Source organism: Oncorhynchus mykiss, chromosome 31 (genome assembly GCF_013265735.2).
Source record: "Oncorhynchus mykiss isolate Arlee chromosome 31, USDA_OmykA_1.1, whole genome shotgun sequence".
NCBI classification, from domain to species: Eukaryota; Metazoa; Chordata; class Actinopteri; order Salmoniformes; family Salmonidae; genus Oncorhynchus; species Oncorhynchus mykiss.
Window position 1 is genome coordinate 16396300 of NC_050571.1, and position 22077 is coordinate 16418376.

General features: G+C 45.5%; 1 protein-coding gene across 1 annotated transcript in view; it reads right to left on the minus strand.

Annotated features, from left to right (window-relative positions):
• The window catches only part of LOC110504639 (girdin), a 57438-nt gene that overhangs the window by 20003 nt on the left and 15358 nt on the right, over nt 1-22077 (minus strand). Inside the window, exons 11-15 of the mRNA XM_036970027.1 lie at nt 4907-5053; nt 4578-4770; nt 4287-4417; nt 4020-4091; nt 1-160 (exon numbers count right to left, since the gene is read on the minus strand). The exon at nt 1-160 is cut by the window's left edge and continues 596 nt beyond it. Of these exons, the coding sequence (XP_036825922.1) occupies nt 1-160; nt 4020-4091; nt 4287-4417; nt 4578-4770; nt 4907-5053 (703 nt within the window). The remainder of the gene's footprint in view (nt 161-4019; nt 4092-4286; nt 4418-4577; nt 4771-4906; nt 5054-22077) is intronic.

Here is a 22077-nt window from a genome sequence, read left to right on the forward strand (position 1 = left end):
CTCCCCTCTCTCCCCTCTCCTCATTCTCTCCCCTCTCCTCCTTCTCTCCCCTCTCCTCCTTCTCTCCTTTCTCACGTTCTTCCTCAATACTTTGATGCTTTGTCAACAGCATTTCCAGGCACTTTTTTAAAGTGGCATTTTCGTTAATGACGTTCTGAAACTGAGAGTGAAGAGGAAGGTAGACAATGACAAGAACAGTTCATGTGTCAGACAACACAAGGAGGACACATCTAGATACATGTCAGATAACACAGTGAGGTCACATCTAGATACATGTCAGATGACACAGTGAGGTCACATCTAGATACATGTCAGACAACACAGTGAGGTTGAAACTAGATACATGTCAGACAACACAGTGAGGTTGAAACTAGATACATGTCAGACAACACAGTGAGGTCACATCTAGATACATGTCAGACAACCCAGTGAGGTCACATCTAGATACATGTCAGATGACACAGTGAGGTCACATCTAGATACATGTCAGACAACACAGTGAGGTCACATCTAGATACATGTCAGACAACACAGTGAGGTCACATCTAGATACATGTCAGACAACACAGTGAAGTCACATCTAGATACATGTCAGATGACACAGTGAGGTTGAAACTAGATACATGTCAGACGACACGGTGAGGTCACATTCAGATACGTGTCAGATGACACAGTGAGGTCACATCTAGATACATGTCAGATGACACAGTGAGGTCACATCTAGATACATGTCAGACAACACAGTGAGGTTGAAACTAGATATATGTCAGACAACACAGTGAGGTCACATCTAGATACATGTCAGACAACACAGTGAGGTCACATCTAGATACATGTCAGATGACACAGTGAGGTCACATCTAGATACATGTCAGATGACACAGTGAGGTCACATCTAGATACATGTCAGACAACACAGTGAGGTTGAAACTAGATACATGTCAGATAACACAGTGAGGTCACATCTAGATACATGTCAGATGACACAGTGAGGTCACATCTAGATACATGTCAGACAACACAGTGAGGTTGAAACTAGATACATGTCAGACGACACAGTGAGGTCACATCCAGATACATGTCAGATGACACAGTGAGGTCACATCTAGATACATGTCAGACGACACAGTGAGGTCACATCCAGATACATGTCAGAAAACACAGTGAGGTTGAAACTAGATACATGTCAGACAACACAGTGAGGTTGAAACTAGATACATGTCAGACAACACAGTGAGGTTGAAACTAGATACATGTCAGACAACACAGTGAGGTCACATCTAGATACATGTCAGACAACCCAGTGAGGTCACATCTAGATACATGTCAGATGACACAGTGAGGTCACATCTAGATACATGTCAGACAACACAGTGAGGTCACATCTAGATACATGTCAGACAACACAGTGAGGTCACATCTAGATACATGTCAGACAACACAGTGAAGTCACATCTAGATACATGTCAGATGACACAGTGAGGTTGAAACTAGATACATGTCAGACGACACAGTGAGGTTGAAACTAGATACATGTCAGATAACACAGTGAGGTTGAAACTAGATACATGTCAGACAACACAGTGAGGTTGAAACTAGATACATGTCAGACAACACAGTGAGGTCACATCTAGATACATGTCAGACAACCCAGTGAGGTCACATCTAGATACATGTCAGATGACACAGTGAGGTCACATCTAGATACATGTCAGATGACACAGTGAGGTCACATCTAGATACATGTCAGACAACACAGTGAGGTTGAAACTAGATACATGTCAGATAACACAGTGAGGTCACATCTAGATACATGTCAGATGACACAGTGAGGTCACATCTAGATACATGTCAGACAACACAGTGAGGTTGAAACTAGATACATGTCAGACGACACAGTGAGGTCACATCCAGATACATGTCAGATGACACAGTGAGGTCACATCTAGATACATGTCAGACGACACAGTGAGGTCACATCCAGATACATGTCAGATGACACAGTGAGGTCACATCTAGATACATGTCAGACGACACAGTGAGGTCACATCCAGATACATGTCAGACAACACAGTGAGGTCTCATCTAGATACATGTCAGACGACACAGTGAGGTCACATCCAGATACATGTCAGATGACACAGTGAGGTCACATCTAGATACATGTCAGACGACACAGTGAGGTCACATCCAGATACATGTCAGATGACACAGTGAGGTCACATCTAGATACATGTCAGATAACACAGTGAGGTTGAAACTAGATACATGTCAGACAACACAGTGAGGTTCAAACTAGATACATGTCAGATGACACAGTGAGGTCACATCTAGATACATGTCAGACAACACAGTGAGGTTGAAACTAGATACATGTCAGACAACACAGTGAGGTTGAAACTAGATACATGTCAGACAACACAGTGAGGTCACATCTAGATACATGTCAGACAACACAGTGAGGTCACATCTAGCTACATGTCAGACAACACAGTGAGGTCACATCTAGATACATGTCAGATGACACAGTGAGGTCACATCTAGATACATGTCAGACAACACAGTGAGGTCACATCTAGATACATGTCAGACAACACAGTGAGGTCACATCTAGATACATGTCAGATGACACAGTGAGGTCTCATCTAGATACATGTCAGACGACACAGTGAGGTTAAAATTAGATACATGTCAGATGACACAGTGAGGTCTCATCTAGATACATGTCAGACGACACAGTGAGGTTGAAACTAGATACATGTCAGATGACACAGTGAGGTCACATCTAGATACATGTCAGACGATACAGTGAGGTTGAAACTAGATACATGTCAGATGACACAGTGAGGTCACATCTAGATACATGTCAGACGATACAGTGAGGTTGAAACTAGATACATGTCAGATAACACAGTGAGGTTGAAACTAGATACATGTCAGACAACACAGTGAAGTCACATCTAGATACATGTCAGACGACACAGTGAGGTTGAAACTAGATACATGTCAGATGACACAGTGAGGTCACATCTAGATACATGTCAGACGACACGGTGAGGTCACATCTAGATACATGTCAGACAACACAGTGAGGTCACATCTAGATACATGTCAGACTACACAGTGAGGTCTCATCTAGATACATGTCAGACGACACAGTGAGGTTAAAATTAGATACATGTCAGATGACACAGTGAGGTTGAAACTAGATACATGTCAGACGACACAGTGAGGTTGAAACTAGATACATGTCAGATGACACAGTGAGGTTGAAATTAGATACATGTCAGACGACACGGTGAGGTCACATCTAGATACATGTCAGACGACACAGTGAGGTTGAAACTAGATACATGTCAGACAACACAGTGAGGTCACATCTAGATACATGTCAGACAACACAGTGAGGTCACATCTAGATACATGTCAGACGACACAGTGAGGTTGAAACTAGATACATGTCAGACAACACAGTGAGGTCACATCTAGATACATGTCAGACAACACAGTGAGGTCACATCTAGATACATGTCAGACAACACAGTGAGGTTGAAACTAGATACATGTCAGACAACACAGTGAGGTCACATCTAGATACATGTCAGACAACACAGTGAGGTCACATCCAGATACATGTCAGACAACACAGTGAGGTCACATCTAGATACATGTCAGATGACACAGTGAGGTTGAAACTAGATACATGTCAGACAACACAGTGAGGTCACATCTAGATACATGTCAGACGACACAGTGAGGTCACATCTAGATACGTGTCAGACAACACAGTGAGGTTGAAACTAGATACATGTCAGACGACACAGTGAGGTTGAAACTAGATACATGTCAGACAACACAGTGAGGTCACATTCAGATACATGTCAGTATAACGGTTTAGTGAACCACACCCCCGTGATGAGTAACGTTCTCTTAGACCTGAAGAATTTGTTTGCCTCCTAGGCTTTAGCTCAGAGGTTTAACACAGACTTGTCCAAACCTAGTCGGTCACATCAGCTCACCTCTCTTAGTGTATTCTGATGTTCTGCCTCCAGACAGGCCAGCTCCTCCCTCACCTCCGGCAAATCAGCTTGCTGCAAAATATAGCAGACAGTTGGATCCTCCAATAGCAGTACCCTTAGCCTGGACACTAATACATGTACTTGGCAAGCCAAAAGGTTCCCTGTGTAGCGTCTCATTCTTAATTTTCCTTGCTACTGTTGCCTTTGCCTGCTCTCTGGAGGTTTACTCTAGACTCATTCTATTTTTATTGATTGATTGACACTTACCCTCTGACCCCTGACCTCCTGTTCAGACTGCAGGTCCTCCAGACGTCTCCTCAGCTCGGCATTCTCATTTTCAGCTCCCAGAAGTCTCAGTGACGAAGCCTCACCCACCTCCACACTCAGAGGCTTCAGATCTGACATGGGGGGAGAGATATATAATTGCATTGCTTTGGCAACAGTGGTACCCATTCATGCCATTAAAGTGTATTTGAATTTGAATTAGAGAGGAGGGGTAGTTGACAATAATCAAACAATTTAACTGAAAAGACACAACAGACAGGCAGACTGACTGACCAATATCTTCTCTTAGCTCCTCTCTTAGCCCAGCCTCCTCGTCAGACTCCACCTCTGATTGGTGGAAATGTCGAGCCGCTGTCATCGTGCCTGTATTGTTGTTGTTGTGTCTAAGCACCTGTCTAAGCTCCGCCTCCAGGCCCATGTTCATCTCTAACAGCTCATCGACCCTCTGCCTCTCAGTGTCCTGCTCCTACACACACACACACACACACCAGCAAATGAGGGAAATGTCTATGTGAGCCCAACCAGCAGATGCCAAATTCCTTAATTGTGATTCACAAACATGTTTGGTTAACACACACACACACATTACCACCATTACCTACCCCTTCCAGGTCTATGAGTCTCTGTCGCAGCAGCAGATTGTCCCTCTCCAGCTCCCGTAGGCTGGAGCAGCGTTGCCGTGTGTCTGCCAGCTGCTCCTCCAGCAGGACTCGGGTCTCCTGCAGCGCCACACACAGCTGCTGCTGCTCCTACAGGGGGTTCCACACAGGGACAGGGGACAGAGACACAGAGAGAGACAGAGAGACACAAGGACAGAGACACAAAGAAAGACAGGGGATGGAGACAGAGAGAGAGAGACAAAGACAGAGACACAAACAAAGACATGGGATAGAGACAGAGAGAGACAAGGACAGAGACACAGAGAGAGACGGGCATGGAGACAGAGACAGGGACAGGGGATAGAGGCAGAGACAGGAACAGAGACAGAGAGACAAAGACAGAGACACAAAGAAAGACAAGGGATAGAGACAGAGAGAGAGACATATTGTAGAGAGGGGAACATCAGGTCCTAACAGCCTGGTACTCAGCGCTCCATCAGGTCGTAATGGTCTGGTACTCAGGGCTCTATATTGCCCCTCCATCAGGTCCTAATGGCCTGGTATTCAGGGATCTATTGTCCCTCCATCAGGTCCTAACGGCCTGGTACTCAGCGCTCCATCAGGTCCTAATGGCCTGGTATTCAGGGCTCTATTGTCCCTCCATCCGGTCCTAATGGCCTGGTACTCAGGGCTCTATTTTCCCTCCATCAGGTCCTAATGGCCTGGTATTCGGGGTCTATTGTCCCTCCATCAGGTCCTAACGGCCTGGTACTCAGCGCTCCATCAGGTCCTAATGGACTGGTAATCAGGGCACTATTGTCCCTCCATCAGGTCCTAATGGCCTGATACTCAGGGCTCTCTATTGTCCCTCCATCAGGTCCTAACGGCCTGGTACTCAGCGCTCCATAAGCGCTCCATCACCTGTCGGGCAGCGAGAGCATGCTCCTCAAACAGCAATATCACCTGTCAGGCAGCGAGAGCATGCTCCTCAAACAGGAATATCACCTACCGGGAAGCGAGAGTATGCTCCTCTAACAGGAATATCACCTGTCAGACAGTGAGAGCATGCTCCTCAAACAGGAATATCACCTGTCAGACAGTGAGAGCATGCTCCTCAAACAGGAATATCACCTGTCAGACAGTGAGAGCATGCTCCTCAAACAGGAATATCACCTGTCTGGCAGTGAGAGCATGCTCCTCAAACAGGAATATCACCTGTCAGGCAGCAAGAGCATGCTCCTCTAACAGGAATATCACCTTTCGGGCAGCGAGAGCATGCTCCTCAAACAGGAATATCACCTTTCGGGCAGCGAGAGCATGCTCCTCAAACAGGAATATCACCTATCAGATAGTGAGAGCATGCTCCTCTAACAGGAATATCACCTGTCAGACAGTGAGAGCATGCTCCTCTAACAGGAATATCACCTTTCGGGCAGCGAGAGCATGCTCCTCAAACAGGAATATCACCTGTCAGATAGTGAGAGCATGCTCCTCTAACAGGAATATCACCTGTCAGACAGTGAGAGCATGCTCCTCAAACAGCAATATCACCTGTCAGGCAGCGAGAGCATGCTCCTCAAACAGGAATATCACCTGCCGGGAAGCGAGAGTATGCTCCTCAAACAGGAATATCACCTGTCAGACAGTGAGAGCATGCTCCTCAAACAGGAATATCACCTGTCAGACAGTGAGAGCATGCTCCTCTAACAGGAATATCACCTGTCAGACAGTGAGAGCATGCTCCTCTAACAGGAATATCACCTGTCAGACAGTGAGAGCATGCTCCTCTAACAGGAATATCACCTGTCAGACAGTGAGAGCATGCTCCTCTAACAGGAATATCACCTGTCAGACAGTGAGAGCATGCTCCTCAAACAGGAATATCACCTGTCAGACAGTGAGAGCATGCTCCTCTAACAGGAATATCACCTTTCGGGCAGCGAGAGCATGCTCCTCAAACAGGAATATCACCTGTCAGATAGTGAGAGCATGCTCCTCTAACAGGAATATCACCTGTCAGACAGTGAGAGCATGCTCCTCAAACAGCAATATCACCTGTCAGGCAGCGAGAGCATGCTCCTCAAACAGGAATATCACCTGCCGGGAAGCGAGAGTATGCTCCTCAAACAGGAATATCACCTGTCAGACAGTGAGAGCATGCTCCCCAAACAGGAATATCACCTGTCAGACAGTGAGAGCATGCTCCTCTAACAGGAATATCACCTGTCAGACAGTGAGAGCATGCTCCTCTAACAGGAATATCACCTGTCAGACAGTGAGAGCATGCTCCTCTAACAGGAATATCACCTGTCAGACAGTGAGAGCATGCTCCTCTAACAGGAATATCACCTGTCAGACAGTGAGAGCATGCTCCTCTAACAAGAATATCACCTGTCAGACAGTGAGAGCATGCTCCTCTAACAGGAATATCACCTGTCAGACAGTGAGAGCATGCTCCTCAAACAGGAATATCACCTGTCAGACAGTGAGAGCATGCTCCTCTAACAGGAATATCACCTGTCAGACAGTGAGAGCATGCTCCTCTAACAGGAATATCACCTGTCAGACAGTGAGAGCATGCTCCTCAAACAGGAATATCACCTGTCAGACAGTGAGAGCATGCTCCTCAAACAGGAATATCACCTGTCAGACAGTGAGAGCATGCTCCTCTAACAGGAATATCACCTGTCAGACAGTGAGAGCATGCTCCTCAAACAGGAATATCACCTGTCAGACAGTGAGAACATGCTCCTCTAACAGGAATATCACCTGTCAGACAGTGAGAGCATGCTCCTCAAACAGGAATATCACCTGTCAGACAGTGAGAACATGCTCCTCTAACAGGAATATCACCTGTCAGACAGTGAGAGCACGCTCCTCTAACAGGAATATCACCTGTCAGACAGTGAGAACATGCTCCTCTAACAGGAATATCACCTGTCAGACAGTGAGAGCATGCTCCTCTAACAGGAATATCACCTGTCAGACAGTGAGAGCATGCTCCTCTAAAAAGAATATCACCTGTCTGGCAGTGAGAGCATGCTCCTCAAACAGGAATATCACCTGTCAGACAGTGAGAGCATGCTCCTCTAACAGGAATATCACCTGTCAGACAGTGAGAACATGCTCCTCAAACAGGAATATCACCTGTCAGACAGTGAGAGCATGCTCCTCAAATAGGAATATCACCTGTCAGACAGTGAGAGCATGCTCCTCAAATAGGAATATCACCTGTCAGACAGTGAGAGCATGCTCCTCAAATAGGAATATCACCTGTCAGACAGTGAGAACATGCTCCTCTAACAGGAATATCACCTGTCAGACAGTGAGAACATGCTCCTCAAATAGGAATATCACCTGTCAGACAGTGAGAGCATGCTCCTCAAACAGGAATATCACCTGTCAGACAGTGAGAGCATGCTCCTCAAATAGGAATATCACCTGTCAGACAGTGAGAGCATGCTCCTCTAACAGGAATATCACCTGTCAGACAGTGAGAGCATGCTCCTCAAATAGGAATATCACCTGTCAGACAGTGAGAACATGCTCCTCAAACAGGAATATCACCTGTCAGACAGTGAGAGCATGCTCCTCAAATAGGAATATCACCTGTCAGACAGTGAGCGCATGCTCCTCTGACAGGAATATCACCTGTCAGACAGTGAGAGCATGCTCCTCAAACAGGAATATCACCTGTCAGACAGTGAGAACATGCTCCTCTAACAGGAATATCACCTGTCAGACAGTGAGAGCATGCTCCTCTAACAGGAATATCACCTGTCAGACAGTGAGAACATGCTCCTCTAACAAGAATATCACCTGTCTGGCAGTGAGAGCATGCTCCTCAAACAGGAATATCACCTGTCAGACAGTGAGAGCATGCTCCTCTAACAGGAATATCACCTGTCAGACAGTGAGAACATGCTCCTCAAACAGGAATATCACCTGTCAGACAGTGAGAGCATGCTCCTCAAATAGGAATATCACCTGTCAGACAGTGAGAGCATGCTCCTCAAATAGGAATATCACCTGTCAGACAGTGAGAGCATGCTCCTCAAACAGGAATATCACCTGTCAGACAGTGAGAACATGCTCCTCTAACAGGAATATCACCTGTCAGACAGTGAGAACATGCTCCTCAAATAGGAATATCACCTGTCAGACAGTGAGAGCATGCTCCTCAAACAGGAATATCACCTGTCAGACAGTGAGAGCATGCTCCTCAAATAGGAATATCACCTGTCAGACAGTGAGAACATGCTCCTCAAATAGGAATATCACCTGTCAGACAGTGAGAGCATGCTCCTCTAACAGGAATATCACCTGTCAGACAGTGAGAGCATGCTCCTCAAACAGGAATATCACCTGTCAGACAGTGAGAGCATGCTCCTCTAACAGGAATATCACCTGTCAGACAGTGAGAGCATGCTCCTCAAACAGGAATATCACCTGTCAGACAGTGAGAGCATGCTCCTCAAATAGGAATATCACCTACCAGACAGTGAGAACATGCTCCTCTAACAGGAATATCACCTGTCAGACAGTGAGAGCATGCTCCTCTAACAAGAATATCACCTGTCTGGCAGTGAGAGCATGCTCCTCAAACAGGAATATCACCTGTCAGACAGTGAGAGCATGCTCCTCAAACAGGAATATCACCTGTCAGACAGTGAGAACATGCTCCTCTAACAGGAATATCACCTGTCAGACAGTGAGAGCATGCTCCTCTAACAGGAATATCACCTGTCAGACAGTGAGAGCATGCTCCTCTAACAGGAATATCACCTGTCAGACAGTGAGAGCATGCTCCTCAAACAGGGATATCACCTGTCAGAGAGTGAGAGCATGCTCCTCTAACAGGGATATCACCTGTCAGACAGTGAGAGCATGCTCCTCAAATAGGAATATCACCTGTCAGATAGTGAGAGCATGCTCCTCTAACAGGAATATCACCTGTCAGACAGTGAGAGCATGCTCCTCTAACAGGGATATCACCTGTCAGACAGTGAGAGCATGCTCCTCTAACAGGAATATCACCTGTCTGGCAGTGAGAGCATGCTCCTCTAACAGGAATATCACCTGTCAGACAGTGAGAGCATGCTCCTCTAACAGGAATATCACCTGTCAGACAGTGAGAGCATGCTCCTCTAACAGGAATATCACCTGTCAGACAGTGAGAGCATGCTCCTCAAACAGGAATATCACCTGTCAGACAGTGAGAGCATGCTCCTCAAATAGGAATATCACCTGTCAGACAGTGAGAGCATGCTCCTCTAACAGGAATATCACCTGTCAGACAGTGAGAGCATGCTCCTCTAACAGGAATATCACCTGTCAGACAGTGAGAGCATGCTCCTCTAACAGGAATATCACCTGTCAGACAGTGAGAGCATGCTCCTCTAACAGGAATATCACCTGTCAGACAGTGAGAGCATGCTCCTCAAACAGGAATATCACCTGTCAGACAGTGAGAACATGCTCCTCTAACAGGAATATCACCTGTCAGACAGTGAGAGCATGCTCCTCTAACAGGAATATCACCTGTCAGACAGTGAGAGCATGCTCCTCTAACAGGAATATCACCTGTCAGACAGTGAGAGCATGCTCCTCAAACAGGGATATCACCTGTCAGACAGTGAGAGCATGCTCCTCTAACAGGGATATCACCTGTCAGACAGTGAGAGCATGCTCCTCAAATAGGAATATCACCTGTCAGATAGTGAGAGCATGCTCCTCTAACAGGAATATCACCTGTCAGACAGTGAGAGCATGCTCCTCTAACAGGGATATCACCTGTCAGACAGTGAGAGCATGCTCCTCTAACAGGAATATCACCTGTCTGGCAGTGAGAGCATGCTCCTCTAACAGGAATATCACCTGTCAGACAGTGAGAGCATGCTCCTCTAACAGGAATATCACCTGTCAGACAGTGAGAGCATGCTCCTCTAACAGGGATATCACCTGTCAGACAGTGAGAGCATGCTCCTCTAACAGGAATATCACCTGTCAGACAGTGAGAGCATGCTCCTCAAACAGGAATATCACCTGTCAGATAGTGAGAGCATGCTCCTCTAACAGGGATATCACCTGTCAGACAGTGAGAGCATGCTCCTCTAACAGGAATATCACCTGTCAGACAGTGAGAGCATGCTCCTCTAATAGGAATATCACCTGTCAGACAGTGAGAGCATGCTCCTCTAACAGGGATATCACCTGTCAGACAGTGAGAGCATGCTCCTCTAACAGGAATATCACCTGTCAGACAGTGAGAGCATGCTCCCCAAACAGGGATATCACCTGTCAGACAGTGAGAGCATGCTCCTCAAACAGGAATATCACCTGTCAGACAGTGAGAGCATGCTCCTCAAACAGGAATATCACCTGTCAGACAGTGAGAACATGCTCCTCTAACAGGAATATCACCTGTCAGACAGTGAGAGCATGCTCCTCTAACAGGAATATCACCTGTCAGACAGTGAGAGCATGCTCCTCTAACAGGAATATCACCTGTCAGACAGTGAGAGCATGCTCCTCAAACAGGAATATCACCTGTCAGACAGCGAGAGCATGCTCCTCAAACAGGAATATCACCTGTCAGACAGCGAGAGCATGCTCCTCTAACAGGAATATCACCTGTCAGACAGCGAGAGCATGCTCCTCAAACAGGAATATCACCTGTCAGACAGTGAGAGCATGCTCCTCTAACAGGAATATCACCTGTCAGACAGTGAGAACATGCTCCTCTAACAGGAATATCACCTGTCAGACAGTGAGAGCATGCTCCTCTAACAGGGATATCACCTGTCAGACAGTGAGAGCATGCTCCTCTAACAGGAATATCACCTGTCAGACAGTGAGAACATGCTCCTCAAACTGTGGTTGATGCGTGGAGTTAAATAAGTGTTTGTATTTATTTCTCAACTGCTCATATTAAGCACAGCTCCGTTATAAAACCTAGGTATCCTACAAAATGGACCGTTGGGGAACGTGCGTGGCCTCCATTCCCTACTCGAGTGCATTCAGATAACATCTTTTCCCCCTGCCCCTGTTCCTAAGAATCCTACCTAGTTGATAACTAGATTTAATTGAGAATAGTCTGATGGGTGAAAATATGATCTCTTGATGAGAAAACATCTGTGCAGCCTGAGGCAAGGACAGAGCTCAAGTTGTTTTTGCGACTTTCTCAAATCATCAACAGTCTATAGTGGCATCATGCAGCCCATATATGTTTTGATTTCTAAGACATTCTAAGATGTGTTTCATTCACAACTGAAGTTGCCAAATAGTTCTAAATCTAGCATTAAAGGGCCTGTTTCAAATTATCACTTTTATGCTCAACATTGCCACTTCATATGCACACTCTCACTCCAGAATAATATCCTGTCTATTTTATTCAGCTAAGTTCAATTATATTCTTCTTACTATAAAATCATATAAAATTTAATATTTGCACGGGACTTCTAAGCATATCTTGTCAGCTAAATGAACAGGCCTACAGCCTATGGCATGGAGCATAGCCAGATAACATAGGCAGACAGTAGGCCAACTTTTATTCTGTTCTTCTGAAATACATTTTCTTTAGACCTGATTCAAATATATAATGGATTTATTGGGATGGTGTATCTTAAATTGATTAATTGTACTTTTTAAAATGTAGATGTTCCAAAGGCAGCTTGTCTGAAGGCCTGGAGATGCTTTACACGTTTGTGTTAATTAACCGTCAATTACCGTGAGACCAGCAGACTTTTGCAAGACAATAACCGGCTGACAAAATGTCTTGACCGCCACAGCCCCACTAGCACCTATACTACATGTAGAAACTGTAACAATGTCATGACCACCACAGCCCCACTAGCACCTATACTACATGTAGAAACTGTAACAATGTCATGACCGCCACAGCCCCACTAGCACCTATACTACATGTAGAAACTGTAACAATGTCATGACCACCACAGCCCCACTAGCACCTATACTACATGTAGAAACTGTAACAATGTCATGACCGCCACAGCCCCACTAGCACCTATACTACATGTATGTAGAAACTGTAACAATGTCATGACCGCCACAGCCCCACTAGCACCTATACTACATGTATGTAGAAACTGTAACAATGTCATGACCGCCACAGCCCCACTAGCACCTATACTACATGTAGAAACTGTAACAATGTCATGACCGCCACAGCCCCACTAGCACCTATACTACATGTATGTAGAAACTGTAACAATGTCATGACCGCCACAGCCCCACTAGCACCTATACTACATGTAGAAACTGTAACAATGTCATGACCGCCACAGCCCCACTAGCACCTATACTACATGTATGTAGAAACTGTAACAATGTCATGACCGCCACAGCCCCACTAGCACCTATACTACATGTAGAAACTGTAACAATGTCATGACCGCCACAGCCCCACTAGCACCTATACTACATGTAGAAACTGTAACAATGTCATGACCGCCACAGCCCCACTACCACCTATACTACATGTAGAAACTGTAACAATGTCATGACCACCACAGCCCCACTAGCACCTATACTACATGTAGAAACTGTAACAATGTCATGACCGCCACAGCCCCACTAGCACCTATACTACATGTATGTAGAAACTGTAACAATGTCATGACCGCCACAGCCCCACTAGCACCTATACTACATGTATGTAGAAACTGTAACAATGTCATGACCGCCACAGCCCCACTAGCACCTATACTACATGTAGAAACTGTAACAATGTCATGACCACCACAGCCCCACTAGCACCTATACTACATGTATGTAGAAACTGTAACAATGTCATGACCGCCACAGCCCCACTAACACCTATACTACATGTAGAAACTGTAACAATGTCATGACCGCCACAGCCCCACTAACACCTATACTACATGTAGAAACTGTAACAATGTCATGACCGCCACAGCCCCACTAGCACCTATACTACATGTAGAAACTGCAACAATGTCATGACCGCCACAGCCCCACTAGCACCTATACTACATGTAGAAACTGTAACAATGTCATGACCGCCACAGCCCCACTAGTACCTATACTACATGTAGAAACTGTAACAATGTCATGACCACCACAGCCCCACTAGCACCTATACTACATGTAGAAACTGTAACAATGTCATGACCACCACAGCCCCACTAGCACCTATACTACATGTAGAAACTGTAACAATGTCATGACCGCCACAGCCCCACTAGAACCTATACTACATGTAGAAACTGTAACAATGTCATGACCGCCACAGCCCCACTAGTACCTATACTACATGTAGAAACTGTAACAATGTCATGACCGCCACAGCCCCACTAGCACCTATACTACATGTAGAAACTGTAACAATGTCATGACCACCACAGCCCCACTAGCACCTATACTACATGTATGTAGAAACTGTAACAATGTCATGACCGCCACAGCCCCACTAGCACCTATACTACATGTAGAAACTGTAACAATGTCATGACCACCACAGCCCCACTAGCACCTATACTACAAGTAGAAACTGTAACAATGTCATGACCGCCACAGCCCCACTAGTACCTATACTACATGTAGAAACTGTAACAATGTCATGACCACCACAGCCCCACTAGCACCTATACTACATGTAGAAACTGTAACAATGTCATGACCGCCACAGCCCCACTAGTACCTATACTACATGTAGAAACTGTAACAATGTCATGACCGCCACAGCCCCACTAGTACCTATACTACATGTAGAAACTGTAACAATGTCATGACCGCCACAGCCCCACTAGCACCTATACTACATGTAGAAACTGTAACAATGTCATGACCGCCACAGCCCCACTAGCACCTATACTACATGTAGAAACTGTAACAATGTCATGACCGCCACAGCCCCACTAGCACCTATACTACATGTATGTAGAAACTGTAACAATGTCATGACCGCCACAGCCCCACTAGCACCTATACTACATGTAGAAACTGTAACAATGTCATGACCACCACAGCCCCACTAGCACCTATACTACATGTAGAAACTGTAACAATGTCATGACCGCCACAGCCCCACTAGCACCTATACTACATGTAGAAACTGTAACAATGTCATGACCGCCACAGCCCCACTAACACCTATACTACATGTATGTAGAAACTGTAACAATGTCATGACCACCACAGCCCCACTAGCACCTATACTACATGTATGTAGAAACTGTAACAATGTCATGACCACCACAGCCCCACTAGCACCTATACTACATGTAGAAACTGTAACAATGTCATGACCGCCACAGCCCCACTAGCACCTATACTACATGTAGAAACTGTAACAATGTCATGACCGCCACAGCCCAACTAGCACCTATACTACATGTATGTAGAAACTGTAACAATGTCATGACCACCACAGCCCCACTAACACCTATACTACATGTAGAAACTGTAACAATGTCATGACCGCCACAGCCCCACTAGCACCTATACTACATGTATGTAGAAACTGTAACAATGTCATGACCACCACAGCCCCACTAGCACCTATACTACATGTAGAAACTGTAACAATGTCATGACCACCACAGCCCCACTAGCACCTATACTACATGTATGTAGAAACTGTAACAATGTCATGACCGCCACAGCCCCACTAGCACCTATACTACATGTAGAAACTGTAACAATGTCATGACCACCACAGCCCCACTAGCACCTATACTACATGTAGAAACTGTAACAATGTCATGACCGCCACAGCCCCACTAGCACCTATACTACATGTAGAAACTGTAACAATGTCATGACCACCACAGCCCCACTAGTACCTATACTACATGTAGAAACTGTAACAATGTCATGACCGCCACAGCCCCACTAGCACCTATACTACATGTAGAAACTGTAACAATGTCATGACCGCCACAGCCCCACTAACACCTATACTACATGTAGAAACTGTAACAATGTCATGACCGCCACAGCCCCACTAGCACCTATACCACATGTAGAAACTGTAACAATGTCATGACCACCACAGCCCCACTAGCACCTATACTACATGTAGAAACTGTAACAATGTCATGACCGCCACAGCCCCACTAGCACCTATACTACATGTAGAAACTGTAACAATGTCATGACCGCCACAGCCCCACTAGCACCTATACTACATGTATGTAGAAACTGTAACAATGTCATGACCGCCACAGCCCCACTAGCACCTATACTACATGTATGTAGAAACTGTAACAATGTCTTGACCGCCACAGCCCCACTAGCACCTATACTACATGTATGTAGAAACTGTAACAATGTCATGACCGCCACAGCCCCACTAGCACCTATACTACATGTATGTAGAAACTGTAACAATGTCATGACCACCACAGCCCCACTAGCACCTATACTACATGTATGTAGAAACTGCAACAATGTCATGACCGCCACAGCCCCACTAGCACCTATACTACATGTAGAAACTGTAACAATGTCATGACCGCCACAGCCCCACTAACACCTATACTACATGTAGAAACTGTAACAATGTCATGACCACCACAGCCCCACTAGCACCTATACTACATGTATGTAGAAACTGTAACAATGTCATGACCGCCACAGCCCCACTAGCACCTATACTACATGTAGAAACTGTAACAATGTCATGACCGCCACAGCCCCACTAGCACCTATACTACATGTAGAAACTGTAACAATGTCATGACCGCCACAGCCCCACTAGCACCTATACTACATGTAGAAACTGTAACAATGTCATGACCGCCACAGCCCCACTAGCACCTATACTACATGTATGTAGAAACTGTAACAATGTCATGACCGCCACAGCCCCACTAGCACCTATACTACATGTAGAAACTGTAACAATGTCATGACCGCCACAGCCCCACTAGCACCTATACTACATGTAGAAACTGTAACAATGCCATGACCACCACAGCCCCACTAGCACCTATACTACATGTAGAAACTGTAACAATGTCATGACCACCACAGCCCCACTAGCACCTATACTACATGTATGTAGAAACTGTAACAATGTCATGACCGCCACAGCCCCACTAGCACCTATACTACATGTAGAAACTGTAACAATGTCATGACCGCCACAGCCCCACTAGCACCTATACTACATGTAGAAACTGTAACAATGTCATGACCGCCACAGCCCCACTAGCACCTATACTACATGTATGTAGAAACTGTAACAATGTCATGACCACCACAGCCCCACTAACACCTATACTACATGTAGAAACTGTAACAATGTCATGACCGCCACAGCCCCACTAGTACCTATACTACATGTAGAAACTGTAACAATGTCATGACCACCACAGCCCCACTAACACCTATACTACATGTAGAAACTGTAACAATGTCTTGACCACCACAGCCCCACTAGCACCTATACTACATGTATGTAGAAACTGTAACAATGTCATGACCGCCACAGCCCCACTAGCACCTATACCACATGTAGAAACTGTAACAATGTCATGACCGCCACAGCCCCACTAGCACCTATACTACATGTATGTAGAAACTGTAACAATGTCATGACCACCACAGCCCCACTAGCACCTATACCACATGTAGAAACTGTAACAATGTCATGACCGCCACAGCCCCACTAGCACCTATACTACATGTATGTAGAAACTGTAACAATGTCATGACCGCCAAAGCCCCACTAGCACCTATAATACATGTAGAAACTGTAACAATGTCATGACCGCCACAGCCCCACTAGCACCTATACTACATGTAGAAACTGTAACAATGTCACGACCGCCACAGCCCCACTAGCACCTATACTACATGTAGAAACTGTAACAATGTCATGACCACCACAGCCCCACTAGTACCTATACTACATGTATGTAGAAACTGTAACAATGTCATGACCGCCAAAGCCCCACTAGCACCTATACTACATGTATGTAGAAACTGTAACAATGTCATGACCACCACAGCCCCACTAGCACCTATACCACATGTAGAAACTGTAACAATGTCATGACCGCCACAGCCCCACTAGCACCTATACTACATGTATGTAGAAACTGTAACAATGTCATGACCGCCAAAGCCCCACTAGCACCTATAATACATGTAGAAACTGTAACAATGTCATGACCGCCACAGCCCCACTAGCACCTATACTACATGTAGAAACTGTAACAATGTCATGACCACCACAGCCCCACTAGCACCTATACTACATGTAGAAACTGTAACAATGTCATGACCACCACAGCCCCACTAGCACCTATACTACATGTATGTAGAAACTGTAACAATGTCATGACCGCCACAGCCCCACTAACACCTATACTACATGTATGTAGAAACTGTAACAATGTCTTGACCGCCACAGCCCCACTAGCACCTATACTACATGTAGAAACTGTAACAATGTCATGACCGCCACAGCCCCACTAGCACCTATACCACATGTAGAAACTGTAACAATGTCATGACCGCCACAGCCCCACCAGCACCTATACTACATGTAGAAACTGTAACAATGTCATGACCACCACAGCCCCACTAGCACCTATACTACATGTAGAAACTGTAACAATGTCATGACCACCACAGCCCCACTAGCACCTATACTACATGTAGAAACTGTAACAATGTCATGACCGCCACAGCCCCACTAGCACCTATACTACATGTAGAAACTGTAACAATGTCATGACCGCCACAGCCCCACTAGCACCTATACTACATGTAGAAACTGTAACAATGTCATGACCGCCACAGCCCCACTAGCACCTATACTACATGTAGAAACTGTAACAATGTCATGACCGCCACAGCCCCACTAGCACCTATACTACATGTATGTAGAAACTGTAACAATGTCATGACCGCCACAGCCCCACTAGCACCTATACTACATGTAGAAACTGTAACAATGTCATGACCACCACAGCCCCACTAGCACCTATACTACATGTATGTAGAAACTGTAACAATGTCATGACCGCCACAGCCCCACTAGCACCTATACTACATGTAGAAACTGTAACAATGTCATGACCGCCACAGCCCCACTAGCACCTATACTACATGTAGAAACTGTAACAATGTCATGACCGCCACAGCCCCACTAACACCTATACTACATGTAGAAACTGTAACAATGTCATGACCGCCACAGCCCCACTAGCACCTATACTACATGTAGAAACTGTAACAATGTCATGACCACCACAGCCCAACTAGCACCTATACTACATGTATGTAGAAACTGTAACAATGTCATGACCGCCACAGCCCCACTAACACCTATACTACATGTAGAAACTGTAACAATGTCATGACCGCCACAGCCCCACTAACACCTATACTACATGTAGAAACTGTAACAATGTCATGACCGCCACAGCCCCACTAGTACCTATACTACATGTAGAAACTGTAACAATGTCATGACCACCACAGCCCCACTAGCACCTATACTACATGTATGTAGAAACTGTAACAATGTCATGACCACCACAGCCCCACTAGTACCTATACTACATGTAGAAACTGTAACAATGTCATGACCACCATAGCCCCACTAGCACCTATACTACATGTAGAAACTGTAACAATGTCATGACCGCCACAGCCCCACTAGCACCTATACTACATGTATGTAGAAACTGTAACAATGTCATGACCGCCACAGCCCCACTAGCACCTATACTACATGTAGAAACTGTAACAATGTCATGACCACCACAGCCCCACTAGCACCTATACTACATGTAGAAACTGTAACAATGTCATGACCGCCACAGCCCCACTAGCACCTATACTACATGTAGAAACTGTAACAATGTCATGACCGCCACAGCCCCACTAGCACCTATACTACATGTAGAAACTGTAACAATGTCATGACCGCCACAGCCCCACTAGTACCTATACTACATGTAGAAACTGTAACAATGTCATGACCGCCACAGCCCCACTAGTACCTATACTACATGTAGAAACTGTAACAATGTCATGACCGCCACAGCCCAACTAGCACCTATACTACATGTATGTAGAAACTGTAACAATGTCATGACCGCCACAGCCCCACTAGCACCTATACTACATGTATGTAGAAACTGTAACAATGTCATGACCACCACAGCCCCACTAGCACCTATACTACATGTAGAAACTGTAACAATGTCATGACCGCCACAGCCCCACTAGCACCTATACTACATGTAGAAACTGCAACAATGTCATGACCGCCACAGCCCCACTAGCACCTATACTACATGTAGAAACTGTAACAATGTCATGACCGCCACAGCCCCACTAGCACCTATACTACATGTATGTAGAAACTGTAACAATGTCATGACCACCACAGCCCCACTAGCACCTATACTACATGTAGAAACTGTAACAATGTCATGACCGCCACAGCCCCACTAGCACCTATACTACATGTAGAAACTGTAACAATGTCATGACCGCCACAGCCCCACTAGCACCTATACCACATGTAGAAACTGTAACAATGTCATGACCGCCACAGCCCCACTAGCACCTATACTACATGTAGAAACTGTAACAATGTCATGACCACCACAGCCCCACTAGTACCTATACTACATGTATGTAGAAACTGTAACAATGTCATGACCGCCAAAGCCCCACTAGCACCTATACTACATGTATGTAGAAACTGTAACAATGTCATGACCGCCACAGCCCCACTAGCACCTATACTACATGTATGTAGAAACTGTAACAATGTCATGACCACCACAGCCCCACTAGCACCTATACCACATGTAGAAACTGTAACAATGTCATGACCGCCACAGCCCCACTAGCACCTATACTACATGTATGTAGAAACTGTAACAATGTCATGACCGCCAAAGCCCCACTAGCACCTATAATACATGTAGAAACTGTAACAATGTCATGACCGCCACAGCCCCACTAGCACCTATACTACATGTAGAAACTGTAACAATGTCACGACCGCCACAGCCCCACTAGCACCTATACTACATGTAGAAACTGTAACAATGTCTTGACCACCACAGCCCCACTAACACCTATACTACATGTATGTAGAAACTGTAACAATGTCTTGACCGCCACAGCCCCACTAGCACCTATACTACATGTAGAAACTGTAACAATGTCATGACCGCCACAGCCCCACTAACACCTATACTACATGTAGAAACTGTAACAATGTCATGACCTCCACAGCCCCACTAGCACCTATACTACATGTATGTAGAAACTGTAACAATGTCATGACCGCCACAGCCCCACTAGCACCTATACTACATGTAGAAACTGTAACAATGTCATGACCGCCACAGCCCCACTAGCACCTATACTACATGTATGTAGAAACTGTAACAATGTCTTGACCACCACAGCCCCACTAACACCTATACTACATGTATGTAGAAACTGTAACAATGTCTTGACCACCACAGCCCCACTAGCACCTATACTACATGTAGAAACTGTAACAATGTCTTGACCACCACAGCCCCACTAACACCTATACTACATGTATGTAGAAACTGTAACAATGTCTTGACCACCACAGCCCCACTAGCACCTATACTACATGTAGAAACTGTAACAATGTCATGACCGCCACAGCCCCACTAGCACCTATACTACATGTATGTAGAAACTGTAACAATGTCATGACCGCCACAGCCCCACTAGCACCTATACTACATGTAGAAACTGTAACAATGTCATGACCGCCACAGCCCCACTAGCACCTATACTACATGTAGAAACTGTAACAATGTCATGACCGCCACAGCCCCACTAGCACCTATACTACATGTAGAAACTGTAACAATGTCATGACCGCCACAGCCCCACTAGCACCTATACTACATGTAGAAACTGTAACAATGTCATGACCGCCACAGCCCCACTAGCACCTATACTACATGTATGTAGAAACTGTAACAATGTCATGACCGCCACAGCCCCACTAGCACCTATACTACATGTAGAAACTGTAACAATGTCATGACCGCCACAGCCCCACTAGCACCTATACTACATGTAGAAACTGTAACAATGTCATGACCGCCACAGCCCCACTAGCACCTATACTACATGTAGAAACTGTAACAATGTCATGACCGCCACAG